Source organism: Oryx dammah, unplaced genomic scaffold, assembly GCF_014754425.2.
Source record: "Oryx dammah isolate SB20612 unplaced genomic scaffold, SCBI_Odam_1.1 HiC_scaffold_21, whole genome shotgun sequence".
Taxonomy (NCBI): Eukaryota; Metazoa; Chordata; class Mammalia; order Artiodactyla; family Bovidae; genus Oryx; species Oryx dammah.
Window position 1 is genome coordinate 52,232,729 of NW_024070205.1, and position 26,131 is coordinate 52,258,859.

At 39.8% G+C, this 26,131-nt stretch overlaps 1 protein-coding gene across 1 annotated transcript in view; it reads right to left on the reverse strand.

The window, feature by feature from the left end:
• DNAH14 (dynein axonemal heavy chain 14) overlaps window positions 1-26,131 on the reverse strand; it is a 361,705-nt gene that overhangs the window by 215,753 nt on the left and 119,821 nt on the right. Inside the window, exons 25-26 of the mRNA XM_040262849.1 lie at window positions 15,779-15,866; window positions 5,645-5,898 (exon numbers count right to left, since the gene is read on the reverse strand). Coding sequence (XP_040118783.1) covers window positions 5,645-5,898; window positions 15,779-15,866 — 342 coding nt within the window. The remainder of the gene's footprint in view (window positions 1-5,644; window positions 5,899-15,778; window positions 15,867-26,131) is intronic.

Here is a 26,131-nt window from a genome sequence, read left to right on the forward strand (position 1 = left end):
GTCATTTAAAATTTTGTATATCCCTCATAAAACCCTTTTAAATCCTTTCTAGGACAAAGCAGATTATAAAGAAATATAAAAATGAGCACATTAAAAAAATAAATTACAAGGAAAATTTAAAAAATTATAAACTACCACCTTGGAAAGTCTCAGATGAAGAGAGAGAAGTCACTGTTGAAGGAAATGAATTTTTAAAATTGTAGTTGACTTACAATACTATTATTAGTTTCAAGTGTACACTGCTCCATTGGTAAAGAATCTGCCTGCAATGCAGGAGATCCTGTTTCAATTCCTGGGTCAGGAAGATCCTCTGGAGAAGGGATAGACTATCGACTCCAGCACTCTTGGGCTTCCCTTGTGGCTCAGCTGGTAAAGAATCCACCTGCAATGCGGGAGGCCTGGGTTTGATCCTGGGTTGGAAAAATCCCCTGGAGATGGAAAAGGCTACCCACTCCAGTATTCTGGCCTGGAGAATTCCATGGACTATACATACAGTCCATGGGATCATTAAGAGTCAGACACGACTGAGCGACTTTCACTTTCATAGTAATTTGACAATTTTATAGAATATACTCCATATAAAGTTACTATTGACTGTATTCTTTTTGCTGGATATTACATCCTCATAATTTATTATTTTATATCTAGTAGTTGGTACATCTTAATCTCCATTACCTCTATTGCACTTCTCATTGCAACCTCCTTCTGGTAACCACTAGTTTGTTCTCTGTGTCTATGAATCTGTTTCTGTTTGGTTATACTTGTTCATTTATTTTTTTAGATTCCACATATAAATGAAAATATACAGTATTTATCTTTCTTATTTCACTAAGCCTAATATCCTCCAGGTTCATGTATATTGACACAAATGGCAAAATTTCATTCTTTTTTATGGTTAACATTCCATTGCATGTATATAGCACATCTTCTTTATCCATTTATCTGTGGATGGATTTATGCTGTTTCCATATCTTGGCTATTGTAAATAGTGCTTCAGTGAATGTTTGGGTGCATGTATCTTTCAAAATGGTGTTTTCATTTTCTTCAGATAAATATACATGGTATAATTGGTAGATTATTTTTAATTTCTGAGGAGCCTCCATACTGTTTTCCAGAATGGCTATGCCAACTTATATTTCTATCAGTAGTGCATGAGGGTTCCCATTTCTTCACATCCTCACCAACGCTTGTTGTTTGCTGTCTTTTTGACAGTTGCTATTCTGGTAGGTGTGATATGATATCTCATTATGGTTTTGATTTGCATTTCCATCATGATTAGTGATGTTGAGCATCTTTTCATGCATCTGTTGGCCATTTGTATTTCTTTTGGAAAAACATCTGTTCAGGTTCTCTGCCCATTTTTAAATTGGGTTGTCTTTTTTGATATCGAGTTGTATGAGTGTTTTTTTTTTTAATACTTTGGATATTGACCCTTTATCAGATGTATCATTTCTCCCATTTAGTACACTGTTTTTTTGTTTGGTGGATGGTTTCCTTTGCTTTGCAAAAGCTTTTAAGTTTGATTAGGTCTCATTTGTTTATTTTTGCTTTTGTTTCACTTGTCTGAGGAGATATATCCAAAAAATTGCTAAGATCAATGTCAAAAAGCATACTGCCTAAGAAAGCCTTCCTCAGCGATCAATGCAAAGAAATAGAGGAAAACAACCGAATGGGAAAGACTAGAGAGCTCTTCGAGAAAATTAGAGATACCAAGGGAACATTTCATGCAAAGATAGGCTCGATAAAGGACAGAAATGGTATGGACCTAACAGAAGCAGAAGATATTAAGAAGAGGTGGCAAGAAGTCACAGAAGAACTGTACAGAAAAGATCATGACCCATATAATCACGACAGTGTGATCACTCACCTAGAGCCAGACATCCTGGAATGTGAAGTCAAGTGGGCCTTAGAAAGCATCCTATGAACGAAGGAATGGAAATGATGGAATTCCAGTTGAGATATTTCAAATTCTGAAAGATGATGCTGTGTAAGTGCTGCACTCAATATGCCAGCAAATTTGGAAAACTCAGCAGTGGCCACAGAACTGGAAAAGGTCCACTTTCATTCCAATCCCAAAGAAAGGCAATGCAAAAGAATGCTCAGACTACTGCACAATTGCACTTCTCTCACACGCTAGTAAAGTAATGCTCAAAATTCTCCAAGCCAGGCTTCAGCAATACATGAACAGTGAACTTCCAGATGTTCAAGCTGGTTTTAGAAAAGGCAGAGGCCAGAGATCAAACTGCCAACATCTGCTGGATCATCAAAAAAGCAAGATAGTTCCAGAAAAACATCTATGTCTGCTTTATTGACTATGCCAAAGCCTTTGATTGTGTGGATCACAATAAGCTGTGGAAAATTCTGAAAGTGATGGGAATACCAGACCACCTGATCTGCCTCTTGAGAAATCTATATGCAGGTCAGGAAGCAACAGTTAGAACTGGACATGGAACAACAGACTGGTTGCAAATAGAAAAAAGAGTACGTCAAGGCTGTATATTATCACCCTGCTTATTTAACTTCTATGCAGAGTACATCATGAGAAACGCTGGTCTGGAAGAAGCACAAGCTGGAATCAAGATTGCCAGAAGAAATATCAATAACCTCAGATATGCAGATGACACCACCCTTATGGCAGAAAGTGAAGAGGAGCTAAAAAGCCTCTTGATGAGAGTGAAAGAGGAGAGTGAAAAAGTTGGCTTAAAGCTCAACATTCAGAAAACGAAGATCATGGCATCTGGTCTCATCACTTCATGGCAAATAGATGGGGAAACAGTGTCAGACTTTATTTTTTGGGGCTCCCAAATCACTGCAGATGGTGACTGCAGCCATGAAATTAAAAGACGCTTACTCCTTGGAAGGAAAGTTATGACCAACCTAGATAGCATATTCAAAAGCAGAGATATTACTTTGCCAACAAAGGTCTGTCTAGTCAAGGCTATGGTTTTTCCAGTGGTTCATGTATGGATGTGAGAATTGGACTGTGAAGAATACTGAGTGCTGAAGAATTGATGCTTTTGAACTGTGGTGTTGGAGAAGACTTTTGCCAGTCCCTTGGTCTGCAAGGAGATCCAACCAGTCCATCCTAAAGTAGACCAGTCCTGGGTGTTCATTGGAAGGACTGATGCTGAAGCTTAAACTCCAATACTTTGGCCACCTGATGCGAAGAGTTGACTCATTGGAAAAGACTCTGATGCTGGGAAGGATTGGGGGCAGGAGGAGAAGGGGACAACAGAGGATGAGATGACTGGATGGCATCACTGACTCGATGCACATGAGTTTGTGTAAACTCCGGGAGTTGGTGATGGTCAGGGAGGCCTGGCGTGCTGCAATTCATGGGGTCGCAAAGAGTCGGACACGACTTAACGACTGAACCGAACTGATGCTTTCTTCTGAATGTTTTACGGTTTCAGGTCATATATTTAGGTCATTAATCCATTTTGAGTTTACTTTTTGTATAAGGTGTGAGAAAATATTCTAGTTTCATTCTTTTCCATGTAGCTGTTGAGTTTTTCCAAGACCACTTTTTGATGAAACTGTCTTCTTACCTGTATTCTTACCTCCTTTGTCATAGCTTAATTGACCATATTGTATGAATTTAGGAAAAGATTTTTCACTGTACCTGTAGTGTACAGTGAAATAAGTAATATTTCATAGTTTCTTTTATTAATTTTTAGGCCCAAAGCAGCTTAAAAAGCATTTTTGTCTTAATGACTTACAGTAGCTTAATTTTTAAAATTATACAAATAAAGTGAGGGGAAATATATTTATTTCATTCTTAAATAACTGGAGGGTTGTGTGTACCAGTTGTACACTGCATAATTTCTCAAACTTTGAAATGAGAATGGATCATGCCAATCTTACTTCCTGTGCCACATTAATTTTAATTCAGTGCTTGCTTTTTGACAGGGCCACTGCCAAAATCTAGCTTTGCAAAGATAAGAGGTCACTGAAAGGTTGTAGCATGATCTAATATTAACATTGTAAACTGCTTCAACCTGTTAGTAGCTGGTTATCTTACTGATGTTATATATCCCTTGTTTGTTTAGTCACTAAGTCTTGTCTGACTCTTCTGCAATCGCACGGACTATAGCCTGCAAGGCTCCTCTGGTTCATGGGATTTCCTAGGCAAGAACACTGGAGTGGGCTGCCATTTGCCTCTCCAATGGATCTTCCTGACCCAGGGATCAAACTAGTCTCTCCTTTGTTGGCAGGCAGATTTTTTTATCACTGAGTCATCAAAGAAACTCTGGTATCTTATAGTGTCCTTATAGTCTCTCAAAAGTTTAAAAAATCTTACAGCTGTGAGTGCCCTATGGTGTCATGGGACACCAAGGCACACTATATGGAAGCTATACCCTTAGAATCATAGATACACTCAGAGTCTTATTATTAATAGAATCTTCTTTCTCCTAGTTTGCTTTTCTGTATATGCTCTTCCACTTTTAGTTTTCACTTTTAAAGAGAGTCAATGAAAGTAATAATGACATGCTAAACTTTATGCAGCATGAGGACTCACAGACATGACATATTCTTTTAGCAATTAAGAATGTATACAGTTATACTTCAGTAATACAGACATATGAATATATATAAAATATAAAGTATTCTGATAAAACATAGTAGACAGTCATGCCAGTCAAACGCAACAGCTTCTTTTCACTCTATTTTCCTTAGAGTTTAAAGGAAATTGTCATACCCAAAATCAGGAAATTTATGCTAATACAGAATTTATTCAAAATAAACTTTTCTCGAGAATCAAGGATCTCATACAGGTAGGGCAGTTGTTCTCCTATGAACAGAAGTTTGAAACTATATTTATTATAGGAATCTTATGTTTGATTTCTTCACTAAAATTAATGGCACTGTTTTTCTATACTTTCATATTTGTTTATGAAATACTACATGTATATGATTATATACTTATTGACCCTGAATAAGAAGAGGGCTTCCTTGTAGCTCAGCTGGTAAAGAATCCACCTGCAATGCAGGAGACCCCAGTTCAATCCCTGGGTAGGGAAGATCCGCTGGAGAAGGGATAGGCTACCAACTCAGGTATTTTTGGGCTTCCCTGTTGGCTTAGCTGGTAAAGAGTCCACCTGCAGTGCAGGATACCTGGGTTGGGAAGATCCTTTGGAGAAGGCCTGGAGAATTCTACAGACTATACAGTCTATGGGGGTTGCAAAGAGTCAGACACGACTAAGCGACTTGCACTTTTTAAGAAGAAGGGAGATCTGAGTTAGAGAATTGGCTAGAAATGTCTTCTGATTTGTTTCCCAGCTTGGTTTGTCCCAGAACTGACAGCACATGGGGGAAAGAAGAGGCTCGAGGTAGAGCTTCTTTCACTACCCATTGAAAACTGCCCTCTGGCTGAATGGTAAAAGGGAAAACACATCTAAGAGGAGTGTGGTCAGTTTGGGAAGATAAAATAAAAAGAACTTAAAATGAAGGAGAAGAACAGTGGAAAAGAGGAATAAGAAAGCACAGGAATATGTACTCAAGTTGGCAAAATTTGCTTATAATTTCTATAAATCCCAGAGAGATAAAACTCAGGTTGGACAAAATTCAAGGTAGAGAATTAACTTACCTGAGATAGGTATATGAGAAATTATTTTATTTAGAGTTGTAATTTTGATCTACCTACCTTGTCCACTCAAAATCATCTGCACTGAAAATACTTTTGAGTAGTAGATCTCTCACTGTGTCTCTGCAGTGAACATACAGGGTAAGCAACGCCCCTAGTACGACTTTTGCTCGAGAGTTATGAGTATCCAGCACCACCAGCTCTGCAATCTCTCCTAGATGATGTATCATGCCACCATGGACTTTTTCCACCTCTTTTTTTGGATGAGAACTCACAAAACTTTTGATACAGTCATTATAAAATATGATCTGGCTCTGAAAAAGTAAGATATAAAAGTAATAATTTTGAAGCATAAATTTTATAAGTGAAAATAGATATTCTCAAGAGTGGTGTGGTGTGGACTGAAGGCAGGAGGAGAAGGGGACAACAGAGGACAAAATGGTTGGATGGCATCATCGACTCAATGAACATGAGTTTGAGCAAGCTCTGGGAGATGATGAAGGACAGGGAAGTCTGGCATGCTGCAGTCCATAGGGTCGCAAAGAGTCGGACACGACTGAGCTACTGAACAACAATATGTGGTGTGTATTATGCAAGAGTCATCATATGTGTGTAAAAGAGAGAGCTTACACATTTGTATGCATTTGACACTTAGAGATTGAACTTTGATTAATGCTTGTGGGAGCCTTATTCTTTAATAAATGGAAACATATTTATCACAAACATTTATATTTTCTAAATTTTATATTCTTAATCTATCATTGCTTAGGCTAAGTAAGAACCTGGGGACAGTAATACTGGCATCATAATTACAAGATTAAATTACTTCTGTTTTCTGAGTGGGGTTTTTCAAAGATAGGTTAAGTTTGTAATTTTTAGGATCTTTATGTAACTTCTATTATTTGATCCATCTTTTGTTACTCTTTCCATACATACCAGAGCAGTTTTAAAAAGCCTACTGGATTTAAGTCAAATTGACCTGGCATTTAATGGAGGAAGATATGTCAGGAGGTTCATAGGTTTCTGGCCTGTAATTAGGTGAATTGTGATTCCAGTCACTAAGATATTATATCTATTGGAGGAATAGCATGCTGTAGGTGAAGGGACACAATGGATTCACTTGGGATATACTGAATTTGAAGTGCTTAAGAAATACATGGGCTTCCCAGGTGGCACTAGTGGTAAAGAACCTGCCTGCAAATGCAGGAGTCGTAAAGATGTGGGTTTTAACCCTGGGTCGGGAAGATCCCCTGGAGGAAGGCATGGCAACCCACTCCAGGATTCCTGCCTGGAGAATCCCCATGGACAGAGGAGCCCAGTGGCCTGCAGTCCATGAGGTTACAAAGAGTCAGACACAACTGAAGCGACTTAGCACTCTTAAGAAATACACAAGAGGAGCTATGAAGAAATAAATATTAGAATTAGCATAGAGGTAATACGTAGAATGGTGAGATTTTTTTCTTTCCAGGGCAAGATAAGTGTACCCAGATGGGAAACTTGATTTATCAGTTAGCGTTTTGGCAGCATGCAACAGAAACTAACTCTGACTTCCCAAAAGCATGTTGTAGACCTCTAATAGCAGATTAGCTGGAGGTGAGAGCTGAGGCTTAGGAAGTGGGCAGAAGCAAGAATCTGGGCCAGGCATCAGGAACCATAGTCATGGTCATGCCACAGAAGAGTCTGATCAAAAGTCACTGTACTGTCACACCTGAGGTATTTATTCAAGATTCACAGCCTCAGGAGAGAGCAACCAGTGGGCTGAGACCCTCTCCGAGGCTGCCTCAATGTAGGTTGAGGGAGGGTTTGGATATGGTAAGACTGATATGAACTAGATTTTATCTATTTATTTAGCTAAATATAGAGGACTTCTCAACCATTATAGTTTGATTAAATCTATATTGAAATTCTCTTAGTGGATACTGCATGTAAATATTTTATTATCCCAACAGGTGTCCACTCAGAGATAGTTCCTAGTTATGTTACATACGTAGAAGTGTTTACAAGAGGAAAGGAAGTTGTAAATTGCATACAAGGATGGGAAATTTGCAGTAAGTAAGGCAGACATGGGAAAACAAAAATATGTTCAGTGAGTGAAGTTGAAATCTATCATAAAATATTTTTGGAAACAGATTACTGACTGCTTCTAATTATTAAGCATGTTTGGAAAACCAGAGGTTTGGGAAAGATCCTTTCTTAGTAGAGCAGATTTGATTATTTGAATGCCTGGTAAACTGCAGAAATGTGCACATTGATTAATTATTATTTTGTTGTCTGCATAAACAACAGCTTAAATAAGTCCTTGACTTAAGATCTGAGAGCACTTTATTAATATTCAGGCAAGTGAATGACAAAGGAGACCAAGGAGATTTGATAATCAGAATTTGTGTCCATAATCCCAGGTTATCTTAATAAAGCCTTGAAAATTAGGGTGGGTCAAGGAGAAGGCAATGGCAACCCACCCCAGTGTTCTTGCCTGGAGAATCCCAGGGACTGGGGAGCCTGGTGGGCTGCCGTCTATGGGGCTGCACAGAGTCGGACATGACTGAAGCGACTTAGAAAAAAAAAAGGTAAATAAAAAAATGTAATGTTATTTTAAAATTTAACAGAGAACTACAAGGTCAAGTGTGCTTTAAAAATACTTGGTAATAGTAACTCATGGGAATATGGCTTTTACTTTCATTACTCCAGAAAAATTGCTATCTCTGAGGTTCATGTTGATCCTAATAACTGACAGACATAATGGAGTTTTCAGACCTTTCTAGAGCATTTAAAAATGATGACCACTCACTTTTTCTAGAGAAAAATCAAACAAACAAAAATGTCCCTCTCTCCTCCCTTAGCTTTGATAACAAATCTCATCATTTCTCTTCTTTTTCTTTTTTCCCCTTCTTTTTTTTTTAACCCATGTGCTAATCCCCAGAAGCTGTGAATATGTCACCTAATGATGGAAACAGATGATTAAGACCTTGTGACAGGGAGGTTCTAGATTTTCTGAGTAGGGCCAGTGTAATCACATGTATCCTTAAAATTGGAGAACTTTCTCTGCTTCTAAACAGAGGGAGATATAACTACTGAAGAATGGTCAAAGAGAGGGGACACTGGTAGCTTTGAAGATAAAGGAAGGGGCTATGAATCAAAGAATTCCAGAAGATGGAAAAAAAGACAAAGAAATGGATAAAGGAATACAGCCCTGCTGATACCCTGATTTTTGCCCAGTAAGACCTGTTTTGCCCAGTGATCCATTGGAGAAGGGAATGGAAAAACCACTTCAATAGTCTCGCCTCAAGAACCCCATAAACAGTATGAAAGGAAAAGAGATATGACACTCCATGGAAGATGTACCTCCCGACCCCCAGGTTGGAAAGTGTCCCATATGCTACTGGGGAAGGGCAGAGAAATAGCTTCAGAAAGAATGAAAAGGCTGGGCCAAAGCAGAGATGACAGTCAGTTGTGCATGTGTCTGGTGGTGAAAGTAAAGTCTGAGGCCGTAAACAACAATATTGCATAGGGACCTGGAACGTTAGGTTCATAAATCAAGGTAGATTGGACATGGCCAAGCAGAAGATGGCAAGAGTAAACATCGACATTTTAGGAATCAGTGAACTAATACGGATCGGAATGGGAGAATTTAATTCAGATGACCATTATACATACTACTGTGGGCAAAAATCCCTTAGAAGAAACGGAGTAGCCCTCATAACCAATGAGAGAACCTGAAATGCAGTACTTGGGTACAAACTCAAAAATGACAGATGATCTCGAATTGTTTCCGAGACAAACCATTCAACATTAGTAATCCAACTCTATGCCCCAACCACTAATACCAAAGAAGCCAAACAATTCTATGAATTAATACCAAAAAAAAAAAAAAAAAGATGCCCTTTTCATCATTGAGGATGGGAATGCAAAAGTAGGAAGTCAAGAGATATCTGGAGTAACAGGAAAGTTTGGCCTTGGAGTACAAAACAAAGCAGGGCAAAGGCTAACAGAGTTTTGCCAAGAGAACACACTGGTCATAGCAAACACCCGCTTCCAACAACACAGGAGATGACTCTACATATGGACATCACCAGATGGTCAACACTGAAATCAGATTGATTATATTCTTTGCAGCCAAAGGTGGAGAAGCTCTATACAGTCAGCAAAAACAAGACCGGGAGTTGACTGTGGCTTAAATCATGAGCTCCTTATTGCAAAATTCAGGCTTAAATTGAAGAAAGTAGTGAAAACAACTAGACCATTCAGGTATGACCTAAATCAAATCTCCTATGATTATACAGTGGAAATGACAAATAGATTCAAGGGATTAGATCTGATAGACAGAGTGCCTGAAGAACTATGGATGGAGGTTCATAACACTGTACAGGAGATGGTGACCAAAACTATCCCCAATAAAAAGAAATGCAAGAAGACAAAGTGGTTTTCTGAGGAGACTGGAGAAATAGCTGAGAAAAGAGAAGTAAAAGGCAAAGGAGAAAGGGAAAAATATTTCCAACTGAATGCAGAGTTCCAGAGAATAGTAAGGAGAGATAAGAAAGCCTTATGTGAATAATGCAAAAAAATAGAGGAAAACAATAGAATGGGAAAGACTAGAGATCACTTAAGAAAATTAGAGATACCAAGGGAACATTTCATGCAAGGATGGGTGCAATAAAGGACAGAAATGGTATGGACCTAACAGAAGCAGAAGATATTAAGAAGAGGTGGCAAGAATACACAGATGAACTATACAAAAAAATAGTATAATGGTGTGGTCACTCACCTATAGCCAGACATCCTGGAGTGTGAAGTCAAGTGGGCCTTAGGAAGCATTCCTATCAACAAAGCTAGTGGAGGTGATGGAATTCCAGCTGGGCTATTTCAAATCTTAAAAGATGATGCTGTGAAAGTGCTGCACTCAATCTGTCAGCAAATTTGGAAAACTCAGCAGTGGCACAGGACTGGAAAAGGTCAGTTTCCATTCCCGTTCCTAACAAGGGCAATGCCAAATGATATTGAAACTCCCATACAACTATGCTCATTTCATATGCTAGCAAGATAATGCTCAAAATCCTTCAAGCTAGGCTTCAGTACATGAACTGAGAACTTCCAGTTGTACAATCTAGGTTTAGAAGAGGTAGAAGAACCAAAGATCAAATTGCCAACATTTGTTGGATTGTATAAAAAGCAAGGGAATTCCTAAAAAACATATACTTCTGCTTCATTAACTATACTAAAGTCTGACTGTGTGGATCACAATAAACTGTGGAAAGTTCTTAATGAGATGGGTATACCAGACCACCTTCCCTGTCTCCTGAGAAACCTATATGCAGGTCAAGAAGCAACAGTTAGAACCAGCCATGGAACAACAGACTGGTTCAGAATTGGAAAAAGAGTACATCAAGGCTGTACATTGTTACCCTGCTTATTTAACTTTTATGCAGAGTACATCATGCAAAATGCCAGGCTGGATGAATCACAAGCTGGAATTAAGCTTGACAGGAGAAATATGAAGAACCTCAAATATACAGATGATGCCATTCTAATGGCAGAAACTGAAGAGGAACTAAAGAGCCTCTTGATGAAGGTGAAGGAGGAGAGTGAAAAGCTGGCTTAAAACTCAACATGCAAAAAGCTAAGATCATGGCATACAGTCGCATCACTTCATGGCAAATTGAAGGGAAAAAAGTGGAAAGAATGACAGATTTTATTTTCTTGGGCTCCAAAACACTGCAGTTGGTGACTGCAGCCGTGAAATTAAAAGATGCTTGCTCCTTGGAAGAAAAGCTATGACCAAACTAGATGCGTATTGAAAAGCAGAGACATCACTCTGCTGACAAAGGTATGTATAGTCAAAGCTATGGTTCTTCCAGTAATCATGTATGGATGTGAGAGCTGGACCATAAAGAAGGCTAAGCACTGAAGACTTGATGCTTTGAACTGTGATGCTGGAGAACACTCTTCAGAGTCTCTTGGACTGCAAAGAAATCAAACCAGTCAATCCTAAAGGAAATCAACACTGACTATTCACTGGAAGTACTGATGCTGAAGTTGAAGCTCCAATATTTTGGCCATCTGATTCAAAGAGCCAACTCACTGGAGAAGACTCTAATGCTGTGAAAGACTGAGGGCAGGAGGAGAAGGGGGCAATAGAGGATGAGATGGTTAGAGAGCAACACTTGCTCAATGGACAAGTTTGAGCAAACTTGGGGAGATAGTGAGGGATTGAGGAGTCTAGTGGACTCCAGTCCATGGGGTCACAAAGATTCAGACATGACTGAACAACCAACAAAATAATTCACGAATTATATTCCTTCAACATTTTATCCTGAACATTTTTAAAAGCATGGACAAGTTGAAGAAATTATAAAATGAATACCCATATACCTATCACTATGTTCCTTAATAAGCGCAGGCGGCTGTGAGCCGGCGCACTTAAGCGCGGCCAAGAGGAGCTACCCTGCATCCGAGGTCAGGGGCGGTGACCCTGAGGAGCCACCCCGAGCCCGAGGCCAGGGGCGGAAGTAGGAAGGAGCCACCCATGCCCGAGGCCAGGGCTGGCAGCCGGGAGGAGCAACCTGAGGAGCGGTGGCTGCGTAGGCACAGGAGGGCCTAGAGGAGCTATCCCACGTTGAAGGTCAGGAACGGCGGCAGTAAGGAGATAGCCCTCGTCCAAGGTAAGGAGCAGCGGCTGTGCCTTGCTGGAGCAGCCGTGAAGAGATACCCCACGCCCAAGGTAAGAGTAACCCAAGTAAGATGGTAGGTGTTGCAAGAGGGCATCAGAGGGCAGACACACTGAAACCATACTCACAGAAAACTAGTCAATCTAATCACACTAGGACCACAGCCTTGTCTAACTCAATGAAACCAAGCCATGCCTGTGGGGCAACCCAAGACGGGCGGGTCATGGTGGAGAGGTCTGACAGAATGTGGTCCACTGGAGAAGGGAATGGCAAGCCACTTCAGTATTCTTGCCTTGAGAACCCCATGAACAGTAGGAAAAGGCAAAATGATAGGATACCAAAAGAGGAACTCCCCAGGTCATTAGGTGCCCAATGTGCTACTGGAGATCAGTGGAGAAATAACTCCAGAAAGAATGAAAGGATGGAGCCAAAGCAAAATCAATACCCAGTTGTGGATGTGACTGGTGATAGAAGCAAGATCCGATGCTGTAAAGAGCAATATTGCATAGGAACCTGGAATGTCAGGTCCATGAATCAAGGCAAATTGGAAGTGGTCAAACAAGAGATGGCAAGGGTGAACGTCGACATTCTAGGAATCAGCGAACTAAAATGGACTGGAATGGGTGAATTTAACTCAGATGACCATTATATCTACTACTGCGGGCAGGAATCCCTCAGAAGAAATGGAGTAGCCATCATGGTCAACAAAAGAGTCCGAAATGCAGTACTTGGCTGCAATCTCAAAAACGACAGAATGATCTCTGTTCGTCTCCAAGGCAAACCATTCAATATCACAGTTATCCAAGTCTATCCCCCAACCAGTAACGCTGAAGAAACTGAAGTTGAACGGTATTATGAAGACCTACAAGACCTTTTAGAACTAACACCTAAAAAAGATGTCCTTTTCGTTATAGGGGACTGGAATGCAAAAGTATGAAGTCAAGAAACACCTGGAGTAACAGGCAGATTTGGCCTTGGAATGCAGAATGAAGCAGGGCAAAGACTAATAGAGTTTTGCCAAGAAAATGCACTGGTCATAGCAAACACCCTCTTCCAACAACACAAGAGAAGACTCTACACATGGACATCACCAGATGGTCAACACCGAAATCAGATTGATTATATTCTTTGCAGCCAAAGATGGAGAAGCTCTATACAGTCAACAAAAACAAGACCAGGAGCTGACTGTGGCTCAGATCATGAACTCCTTATTGCCAAATTCAGACTTAAATTGAAGAGAGTAGGGGAAACTGCTAGACCATTCAGGTATGACCTAAATCAAATCCCTTATGATTATACAGTGGAAGTGAGAAATAGATTTAAGGGCCTAGATCTGATAGATAGAGTGCCTGATGAACTATGGAATGAGGTTCATGACTTTGTACAGGAGACAGGGATCAAGGCCATCCCCATGGAAAAGAAATGCAAAAAAGCAAAATGGCTGTCTGGGGACACCTTACAAATAGCTGTGAAAAGAAGAGAAGCGAAAAGCAAAGGAGACAAGGAAAGATATAAGCATCTGAATGCAGAGTTCCAAAGAATAGCAAGAAGAGATAAGAAAGCCTTCTTCAGCGATCAATGCAAACAAATAGAGGAAAACAACAGAACGGGAAAGACTAGAGATCTCTTCCAGAAAATCAGAGATACCAAGGGAACATTTCATGCAAAGATGGACTCGATAAAGGACAGAAATGGTATGGACCTAACAGAAGCAGAAGATATTAAGAAGAGGTGGCAAGAATACATGGAGGAACTGTACAAAAAAGATCTTCATGACCCAGATAATCATGATGATGTGATCACTAATCTAGAGCCAGACATCTTGGAATGTGAAGTCAAGTGGGCCTTAGAAAGCATCACTACGAACAAAGCTAGTGGAGGTGATGGAATTCCAGTGGAGCTGTTTCAAATCCTGAAAGATGATGCTGTGAAAGTGCTGCACTCAATATGCCAGCAAATTTGGAAAATTCAGCAGTGGCCACAGGACCGGAAAAAGTCTGTTTTCATTCCAATCCCAAAGAAAGGCAATGCCAAAGAATGCTCAAACTACCGCACAATTGCACTCATCTCACATGCTAGTAAAGTAATGCTCAGAATTCTCCAAGCCAGGCTTCAGCAATATGTGAACCATGAACTCCGTGATGTTCAAGCTGGTTTTAGAAAAGGCAGAGGAACCAGAGATCAAATGCCACCATCCGCTGGATCATGGAAAAAGCAAGAGAGTTCCAGAAAAACATATATTTCTGCTTTATTGACTTCACCAAAGCCTTTGACTGTGTGGATCACAATAAACTGGAAAATTCTGAAAGAGATGGGAATACCAGACCACATGACCTGCCTCTTGAGAAATCTGTATGCAGGTCAGGAAGCAACAGAACTGGACATGGACCAACAGACTGGTTCCAAATAGGAAAAGGAGTACGTCAAGGCTGTATATTGTCACCCTGCTTATTTAACTTCTATGCAGAGTACATCATGAGAAACGCTGGACTGGAAGAAACACAAGCTGGAATCAAGATTGCCGGGAGAAATATCAATCACCTCAGATATGCAGATGATACCACCCTTAGGGCAGAAAGTGAAGAGGAACTAAAAAGCTTCTTGATGAAAGTGAAAGAGGAGAGTGAAAAAGTTGGCTTAAAGCTCAACATTCAGAAAACGAAGATCATGGTATCTGGTCCCATCACTTCATGGGAAATAGATGGGGAAACAGTGGAAACAGTGTCAGACTTTATTTTTTGGGGCTCCAAAATTACTGCAGATGGTGACTGCAGCCATGAAATTAAAAGACACTTACTCCTTGGAAGAAAAGTGATGACCAACCTAGATAGTATATTCAAAAGCAGAGACATTACTTTGCCAACAAGGTCCGTCTAGTCAAGGCTATGGTTTTTCCAGTGGTCATGTATGGATGTGAGAGTTGGACTGTGAATAAGGCTGAGTGCCAAAGAATTGATGCTTTTGAATTGTGGTGTTGGAGAAGACTCTTGAGAGTCCCTTGGACTGCAAGGAGATCCAACCAGTCCATTCTGAAGGAGATCAAGCCTGGGATTTCTTTGGAAGGAATGATGCTAAAGCTGAAACTCCAGTACTTTGGCCACCTCATGCGAAGAGTTGACTCATTAGAAAAGACTCTGATGCTGGGAGGGATTGGGGGCAGGAGGAGAAGGGGACGACAAAGGATGAGATGGCTCGATGGCCTCACGGATTAAATGGACGTGAGTCTGAGTGAACTCCGGGAGATGGTGATGGACAGGGAGGCCTGGCGTGCTATGATTCATGGGGTTGCAAAGAGTCGGACACGACTGAGCGACTGAACTGAACTGAACTGATGTTCCTTAATAAACATTTTGCTAATATTTACTTTGTTAGACATTTGTCCATCGAGTCAACCATCTCTCCATTTTATTTTTTGATGCAGTTCAGAGTTACATGTATCAGTAACCTTCATAATGGTTTATTTCTAAATCTTTGTTTTCTGGGCATATAGTTACAAATTAAATACTGGTACATCAAAGAAGTATTTACTTACCACAGTGAGTACCACTTGCCCTGGATGAGACAGCACCCATAGGGAAAACTGTTGGTAGTACCAGTCATCAACTCCTTGACTTACAAATCTATAGGCAAAAATAGTTATAATATTTATATTTAGTCACTGATTGTGGCCATTTAATGATTAAGCATAAGATAACACAGGAATTTTCTTTTAGGCTCTCTGACTTTTTTTGTCTAATTTAGGTATATAAATAACAAAGCAGAGATAATAGAGCTTTAATTCATGCATAATGCATATTCGTTAAATTCCCCTTTAATATCATCTGCACATTTCCAATAAAACCATTGAGTTTCTGGGATGGTGTGCATGTGTGTTAAGTTGCTTCAGTCTGACTCTTGACTCTGTGGACCATAGCCCACCAGGAGCCTCTGTCCATATGATTCTCCAGGCAAGAATACTGGACTAGGTTGCAATGCCCTCCCCCTAGAGGATGTTCCCGACCCAGGGATCTAACCTGTGTCTCGTGTCTACCTGCATTTGCAGGCAGGTTCTTTTACCACTAGTGCCATCTGGGACTATATTAAACTAGAGGATGACACCTATTAGCTTTGACTTTCTAATACTATCAATGGTAAAAACAATATTTGAAATAATTTCAACAAAATTGAACATTGGACTGAAATGATCAGGTGATTTTTAATAATAAAGTCCTACATTTAACTTTAAAAAGTGATTATAATTTAGCTTTCAAAAGCAATGAAGAGGGGAGGGCGGTCCTAAGATGGTGGAGGAATAGGAAAGGAAGAACACTTTCTCCCCCACAAATTCATCAAAAGATCATTTGAATGCTGAGCAACTTCCACAAAACAACTTTCTGAATGCTGGCGAAGGACACCAGGCACCCAGAACAGCAGCCCATTCTCTTCAAAAGGAGGTAGGACAAAATATAAAAGACAAAAAGAGAGACAAGAGTTAGGGATGGAGACCCGTCCTGGGGAGGGAGTCATGAAGGAGAAGTTTCCAAACAGCAGGACACCCTCTCATCGGTGGGTCTGTGGGGAGTTTTGGAATCTCAGAGGGCAACATAACTGGGAGAGAAAAAAAAAAAAAAAACAAAAACAAAAAAACCACAGAATAGGTACCTAACTGCAACTGACAGTGGAGAAGTAGCCCAGATGCTTGTGTATGCCACCAGCTAGCAGGGTCTGGACAAGAAGGAGCAGGTTGCATGCTTAGGGTAAGGACCAGACCTGAATGCCCTGGGGACAATCTGAGGGAACTAACATGAGATAGCAACCCAAACTGTGGGATAGCCAGAGAGAGAGAGAAAAAAAGAGAGAATTTTCCTGCATGAAGATCTAACATAAGGCGCAGCCTGGCCTGCTCACAGAACAAAGGATTGAGTGAATACCAAAGGAGAGCTAGCTGGCTGCGGACCGTCCCCTTCCCCCACCAGAGGCAGAGAGGCAGGCGAGTGACAGCCAGAGCCAGAAGGCAAGGGGCAATCTCGGTCCCAGAGACGGCATCTTCCACCAAACTGGGAGCAGGCTCCCAGTTGCTAACCAAGTCTTCCTGATGGTTGACATCTGCCAGGAGGGTCGCAGCCTGAGATCAGCTCCCCAGAGGAGACACACAGCACACCTGAGACAGAGCTCTCGTGACGCACTTGGGAAGCTGAGCGGCTGGGGCTGGGGAGGTGATTAAGATGCTAGGACACCACCTGGGAGAGTGCGCTTGCCAAGTACCTGGTAGCCTGAGCTGCTTGGACCTGGGAAGGGCAAAAACACATGCCCAACCAAGTCTATGCATTTGTGGAGTACCCAAGAACCTGAACCTGAGCAGCTTAGACCTGGGAAGTGTGTAAAATGCAGGGCCCGCTTTGGACAGTATCCCAGCAGAGCCTGAGCAGTGTAGACTGGGAAAGCACACACCGCTGTGAGCTGGGGCAAACCCAGTGTGGTCCATACACTGGGAGCACTCCCCACACACGCCAGTGATATTTGTTTGCAGTGTTCCTCCCTCTCCACAACACAACTGAACAAGTGAGCCTAAATAAGTGACCACCTTTGCCCCCTTGTGTCAGGGCAGAAATTAGACACTGAAGAGACTTGCAAACAGAGGAAGTCAAAATAAAGAAGGGGGAACCACTCTGGAAGCGACAGATGCAACAGATTAAAACCCTGTAGATAACATTGACTAAGCATTGGAAGGGTCTTCTCTATAGACCTTGAGAAGAAGTATAAGCTGGAACAAGAAACTATCTGAAACTGAACTGACCCCACACTGCCCTCAACAGCTCCAGAGAAATTGCTAGATATATTTTTACTATAATCATTTTAAAAATTTTAAGTTCTTTATCACTCCTTTAATTTTCATTTTTATAACCTACCATTACCTTGCAAAAAAGATGCTAAAGTAAATTTCATATATATATATTTTAATAATTTTTGTGATTGATTTTGTTTTACATTTTTAATATTGTATTATTGAGAGTCTAACCTCTACTCTAGATTTTTAATCTTTGCCTTTTGGTATTTGTTAACCATTTTGTACCTTTAAGAATCTAATCTTCAGTACCCATTTTTACTTAGGGGTGTGATTACTGGCTTGATTGCTTTCTCCCCTTTTGACTCTCCCTTTTCTCCCCCAGGTCACCTCTTATCTCCTCCCTCCCCCTCCTCTTCTCTGCTTAAATCTGTGAATCTCTCTGGGTGTTCTGGGCTGTGGAGAACACTTAGGGAACTGATTACTGGCTACACTGGTCTCTCCTCTTTTGACTCCCCCTCTTTTCCTCCTGGTCACCCCTATTTCCCTCCTCCCTCTTCTCTATGTAACTCTGTGAACCTCTCTGGGTGTTCCAGACTGTGGAGTGCACATAGGGAATTGATTACTGGCTAGACTGGTCTCTCTCCTTTTGACTCCCCCTCTTCTCCTCTTGGTCACCCCATCTTCCTCCTCCATCTTCTCTTCTTTATGTAACTCTGTGAACCTCTCTGGGTGTCCCTCACTGTGGAGAATCTTTTCACCATTAACCTAGATATTTTATCATCTTTGCTGTATGGATGGAGAAGTCTTGAGGCTACTGTAAGAATAAGACTGAAAGTCAGAGGCAAAAGGCTTAAATTCAAAACTTGAGAACACCAGAAGACTCCTGACTCCAGGGAACATTAATTGACAAGATCTCATCCAAAAGCCTCCATAACTACACTGAAACCAAGCTCCACCCTAGAGCCAACAAGTTCCAGAGTAAGACATACCACACTAATTCTCCAGCAAGGCAGGAACACAGCCCTGAGCATTAAAATACAGGTTTCCCAAAGTCACACCAAACCCATAGACATCCCCAAACTCACTACTGGACACTTCATTGCACTCCAGAGAGAAGAGATCCAGCTCCACTCACCAGAATATGGATGCAAGCTTCCCTAACCAGGAAACTGACAAATCACTAGTCCACCCCCAACCACAGGGAGCAAACTGCACAATAAAGAGGAACCACAAACTGCAGCCTACAGAAAGGCCACCCCAAACACAGCAATCTCAACAAATTGAGCAGGCATAAAAATATTCAGCAGGTAAATGATAAATGCCCACCAAACCAAACAAAAGAGGAAGAGATAGGGAGTCTGCCTGAAAAAAATTCAGAATAATGACAGTAAAGATGACCCCCAAATTTGAAAACAAAATGGGAGTTATAGATAAATAGACTAGAGACAAGGATTGAGTAGATGTAAGAAATATTTAACAAGGACCTAGAAGAAATAAAAAAGAGTCGATCAATAATGAATAATGCAGTAACTGAGATCAAAAGTACCCTGGAGGGAATCAACAGTAGATTAACTGAGGCAGAAGAGAGTATAAGTGAGGTGAAAGACAGAATGGTGGAAATAAATGAAGCAGAAAGGAAAAAAGAAAAAAGAATTAAAAGAAATGAGGACAACCTCAGAGACCTCTAGGACAAAGTTAAACGCCCCAACATTTGAATCATAGGAGTCCCAGAAGAAGAAGACAAAAAGAAGGGGCATGAGAAAATCCTTGAGGAGATAATAGTTGGAAACTTCCCTAAAATGGGGAAGGAAATAGCCACCCAAGTCCAAGAAACACAGAGACTCCCAAACAGGATAAACCCAAGGCGAAACACCCCCAAGACACATATTATCAAATTAATGAAGCTCAAACACAAAAAACAAATATTAAAAGCAGCAAGGGAAAAGCAACAAAAACACACAAGGGGATACCCATAAGGATAACAGCTGATCTTTCAGCAGAAACTCTTCAGGCCAGGGGGGAATGGCGGGATATACTTAAAGTGATGAAAGAGAAAAACCTACAACCCAGATTGTAGGTACGCAACAAGGATCTCATTCAAATATGAAGGAGAAATAAAAAGCTTTACAGACAAGCAAAAGCTGGGAAAATTCAGCACCACCAAACCAGTTCTTCAACAAATGCTAAAGGATCTTCACTAGACAGGAAACACAGAAAAGGTTTATAAACTCAAATCCAAAACAACAAAGTAAATGGCAACGGGATCATACTTATCAATAATTACCTTAAATGTAAATGGGTTGAATGCCCCAACCAAAAGACAAAGACTGGCTGAATGGATGAAAAAACAAGACCCCTATATATGCGGTCTACAAGAGACCCACCTCAAAGCAAGGGACACATACAGACTGAAAGTGAAGGGCTGGAAAAAAATATTTCATGCAAATGGAGACCAAAAGAAAGCAGGAGTAGCAATACTCATATCAGATAAAATAGACTTTGAAATAAAGGCCATGAAAAGAGACAAAGACGGACACTACATAATGATCAAAGGATCAATCCAAAAAGAAGATATAATGATAATAAATATATATGCACCCAACCTAGGAGCACCACAGTATGTAAAGCAAATGTTAACAAGTATGAAAGGGGAAATTAACAGTAACACAATAATAGTGGGAGACTTTAATACCCCACTCACACCTATGGATAGAACAACCAAACAGAAAATTAACAAGGAAACACAAACTTTAAATGATGCAATGAACCAGTTAGACCTAATTGATATCTATAGGACATTTCACCCCCAAACAATGAATTTCACCTTTTTCTCAAGTGCACACGGAACATTCCCCAGGATAGATCATATCCTGGGCCATAAATCTAGCCTTAGTAAATTCAAAAAAAACTGAAATCATTTCAAGCATCTTTTCTGATCACAATGCAGTAACATTGGGAAATAGATGGGGAAACAGTGGAAACAGTGTCAGACTTTATTTTTTTGGGGCTCCAAAATCACTGCAGATGGTGACTGCAGCCATGAAATTAAAAGACGCTTACTCCTTGGAAGGAAAGTTATGACCAACCTAGATAGCATATTCAAAAGCAGAAACATTACTTTGCCAACAAAGGTCCGTCAAAGTCAAGGCTATGGTTTTTCCAGAGGTCATGTATGGATGTGATAGTTGGACTGTGAAGAAAGCTGAGTGCTGAAGAATTGATGCTTTTGAACTGTGGTGTTGGAGAAGACTCTTGAGAGTCCCTTGGACTGCAAGGAGATCCAAACAGTCCATTCTAAAGGAGATCAGCCCTGAGTGTTCTTTGGAAGGAATGATGCTAAAGCTGAAACTCCAGTACTTTGGCCACCTCAAGCGAAGAGTTGACTCATTGGAAAGACTCTGATGCTGGGAGGGATTGGGGGCAGGAGGAGAAGGGGACGACAAAGGATGAGATGGCTGGATGGCATCACTGACTCGATGGACGTGAGTTTGAGTGAACTCCGGGAGTTGGTGATGGACAGGGAGGCCTGGTGTGCTGCAATTCATGGGATTGTAAAGAGTTGGACACGACTGAGAGACTGAACTGACTGACAGGAAAAAAACTATTAAAATACAAACATATGGAGGATAAACAACACACTTTTGAATAACCAACAAATCGCAGAAGGAAAATAAATCAAAATATACATAGAAACAAATGAAAATGAAAGCACAACAACCCAAAACCTATGGGATTCAGTAAAAGCAGTGCTAAAGGGAAGGTTCATAGCAATACAAGCTTACCTCAAGAAACAGGACAAAAATCAAATAAATAACCTAATTTTACATCTAATGCAAATAGAAAAAGAAGAAATGAAGAACCCCAGGGTTAGTAGAAGGAAAGAAATCATAAAAAGTAGGGCAGAAATAAATGAAAAAGAGACAAAGGAGACTATAGCAAAAACCAACAAAACTAAAAGCTGGTTCTTTGAGAAGATAAATAAAATAGACAAACCATTAGCCAGACTCATCAAGAAAGAAAGGGAGAAAAATCAAATCAACAAAATTGGAAATGAAAATGGAGAAATCACAACAGACAACACAGAAATACAAAGGATCATAAGAGACTACTACCAGCAACTATCCTGGTGTGCTATGATTCATGGGGTCTCAAAGAGTCGGACACAACTGAGCAACTGAACTGAACTGAACTGAATGCTTAAATGACTTCATTTAAAAAAATTATCAACATTTAGGGTGCCCACTTTCACCACTAATATACAACATAGTTCTGGAAGTTTTAGCCACAGCAATCAGAGCAGAAAAAGAAATAAAAGGAATCCAAATTGGAAAAGTAAAACTCTCACTGTTTGCAGATCCTCTACATAGAAAACCATAAAGACTCTACCAGAAAATTACTAGAGCTAATTAATGAATATAGTAAAGTTGCAGGATATAAAATCAACACACAGAAATCCCTTGCATTCCTACACACTAATAATGAGAAAGTAGAAAAAGAAATTAAGGAAACAATTCCATTCACCATTGCAACAAAAAGAATAAAATACTTAGGAATATATCTACCTAAAGAAACTAAAGACCTATATATAGAAAACTATAAAACACTGATGAAAGAAATCAAAGAGGACACTAATAGATGGAGAAATATACCATGTTCATGGATTGGAAGAATCAATATAGTGAAAATGAGTATACTACCCAAAGCAATTTACAAATTCAATGCAACCCCTATCAAGCTACTGGTGATATTTTTCACAGAACTAGAACAAATAATTTCAAGATTTGTATGGAAATACAAAAAACCTTGAATAGCCAAAGCAATCTTGAGAAAGAAGAATGGAACTGGAGGAATCAACTTGCCTGACTTCAGGCTCTACTACAAAGCCACAGTCATCAAGACAGTATGGTATTGGCACAAAGACAGAAATATAGATCAATGGAACAAAATAGAAAGCCCAGAGATAAATCCACACACAATGGACACCTTATCTTTGACAAAGGAGGCAAGAATATACAATGGAGTAAAGACAATCTCTTTAACAAGTGGTGCTGGGAAAACTGGTCAACCACCTGTAAAAGAATGAAACTAGATCACTTTCTAACACGGCACACAAAGATAAACTCAAAATGGATTAAAGATCTAAATGTAAGACCAGAAACTATAAAACTCCTAGAGGAGAACATAGGCAAAACACTCTGCGACATAAACCACAGCAGGATCTTCTATGATCCACCTCCCAGCATTCTGGAAATAAAAGCAAAAATAAACAAATGGGACCTAATTAAAATGAAAAGCTTCTGCACAACAAAGGAAAATATAAGCAAAGTGAAAAGACAGCCTTCCGAATGGGAGAAAATAATAGCAAATGAAGCAACCGACAAACAACTAATCTCAAAAATATACAAGCAACTTATGCAGCTCAATTCCAGAAAAATAAATGACCCAATCAAAAAATGGGCCAAAGAACTAAATAGACGTTTCTCCGAAGAAGACATACAGATGGCTAACAAACACATGAAAAGATGCTCAACATCACTCATTATCAGAGAAATGCAAATCAAAACCACAATGAGGTACCACTTCACACCAGTCAGAATGGCTGCGATCCAAACATCTGCAAGCAATAAATGCTGGAGAGGGTGTGGAGAAAAGGGAACGCTCCTACACTGTTGGTGGGAATGCAAACTAGTACAGCCACTATGGAGAACAGTGTGGAGATTCCTTAAAAAATTGCAAATAGAACTGCCTTATGACCCAGCAATCCCACTGCTGGGCATACACACAGAGGAAACCAGAATTGAAAGAGACACATGTACCCCAATGTTCATCGCAGCACTGTTTATAATAGCCAGGACATGGAAACAACCTAGATGTCCATCAGCAGATGAATGGATAAGAAAGCTGTGGTACATATACACAATGGAGTATTACTCAGCCGTTAAAAAGAATACATTTGAATCAGTTCTGATGAGATGGATGAAACTGGAGCTGATTATACAGAGTGAAGTAAGCCAGAAAGAAAAACACCAATACAGTATACTAACACATATATATGGAATTTAGAAAGATGGCAATGATGACCCTGTATGCAGGACAGCAAAAAAGACACAGATGTGTATAGTGGACTTTTGGACTCAGAGGGAGAGGGTGAGATGATTTGGGAGAATGGCATTGAAACATGTATAATATCATGTAAGAATCGAATCGCCAGTCTATGTCTGATGCAGGATACGGCATGCTTGGGGCTGGTACACGGGGATGACCCAGAGAGATGTTGTGGGGATGGGGGTGGGAGGGGGGTTCATGTTTGGGAATGCATGTACACCCATGGTGGATTCATGTCAATGTATGGCAAAACCAATACAGAATTGTAAAGTAAAAAAAAAAAAAAATTTATCAACATTTATTAGAATATTTTAAATGAATATTCTTTAAATGTTTGCTGCATTACAGACAGTGTCTATTTTTATTATTTTCTTATCTTTGCTGCTGAGAAGTATATTTATAATAACTCCTTAATTATTTCAAAGAATATCAGTGGGAAATGCACCTTTCACCAATTAAAATGACCTTTTATTTAATTTAATGGCCTTATTTTCACTGTTTCATGAAATATCTTTACTTTTTCTTTCATAACTTATTGCATTTCTGTATCTCTCAAACAGCATGTAGTTACATTTTTATTTTGATCTCTGTTAAACAAACTTGCATGAATATTTATGATATTTAGCTTGGGTTTTGTTAGTTCTTTGCTTTTTTATTTTGATATTTATTTTTCCATGTGTATATTTATATGAATATACACACAAGTGCAGTATAATTTATTTCCTCCATAGTTTTGGAAATATTTATTCTAAGTTTTAAAAAATTTGTCAGGAGAAAGTAGATCAAGATTTCTAACTAAATAGTCTTATCTTCATTCTGAACCATATTCCTTCAAATGAGAGAAAATACATGAAAAATGATACATATAAAGAGCTGGAAAGCAAGAAAGTATGTTCTAGTGCATCAAAAACTTGAAACTTTTCTAGCAGACGGAAAAAATATTGAGATTGAACAAATGCAGGAGAGAGCCCAGGCCGAATCTTTAGGAAAATTAATTAAGAGAGGGCTTTCTCAATAGGGAAACGAATGGGCCTCTACCTCCTCCAATTCCCCTTTCCCCCATCCTGAGCTGCTATTAGCCATTCAGAATGAAAATCCAGAGAAGTGCTTGGTGGAGTTCTCCTAGGTTTGGGGCTGGACAGAGAAGCAGAATGAAGCCTGAAATAACTCCACACATTTTAAAGACTGCAGGAAAGAAAGGAGGAGAAAGAAGTAAAGAGAGGAAGGAAGGAAACAAAGAAAGCTGACATTGGCATTTTTCCATAAGAAATAAAATAATGAAACAGTGCTGGAACTAAGTGGCAGTCAAATGTCATGGGTAGCTTATGACTGCCAGCAGAAATGAAAAGCAACCTCCATACATTGAAAGAGAAGCTACTCTTCTCTAGTCCTACTCAGGACTAGGTCCTGCACATTTTGCTTGTCAAGCAATACCTACAGTCAGATAGGTACAGATATTAGAAACTAATATTTGTAATTAGAAACTAATATTTGTTTGTAGGAGACATAACCAAGAATGGTGAAACATTTTAGGGAAATTAATAACAAGAAAAAGAGCAGAAATCCTTACCAATAGAAAAACTAAAATGAGGAAGTAAATGAAAACAAAACAAACCACAAATCTGCTAAGCATGGATACTTGAAAGTGTTAGTCACTCAGTCGTGTCCAACTCTTGGCAACCCCATGGACCAGAGCCCATCAGGCTCCTCTGTCCATGGGATTCTCCAGGCAAGAATACTGGAGTTGCATTTTTCTCTCCAGGAGATATTCCCAACCCAGGAAGTGGATTCTTTACCATCTGAGCCACCAGGGAAGCCCAAGCATGGATAATTATTGACCTATAAATAGAGAACTAAGAGCAATCTGGAATAAAATCCTAAATAATTACAAGGTGATGAGAGGGAATTATGAATTGACTCATGCTCTTCGGGGAAAAATCAGAGATACTATAGAATTGGATTAAAATGCTTCACTAAGTATATTAAAATATTGAGTATTCACTAGGAAAAAAA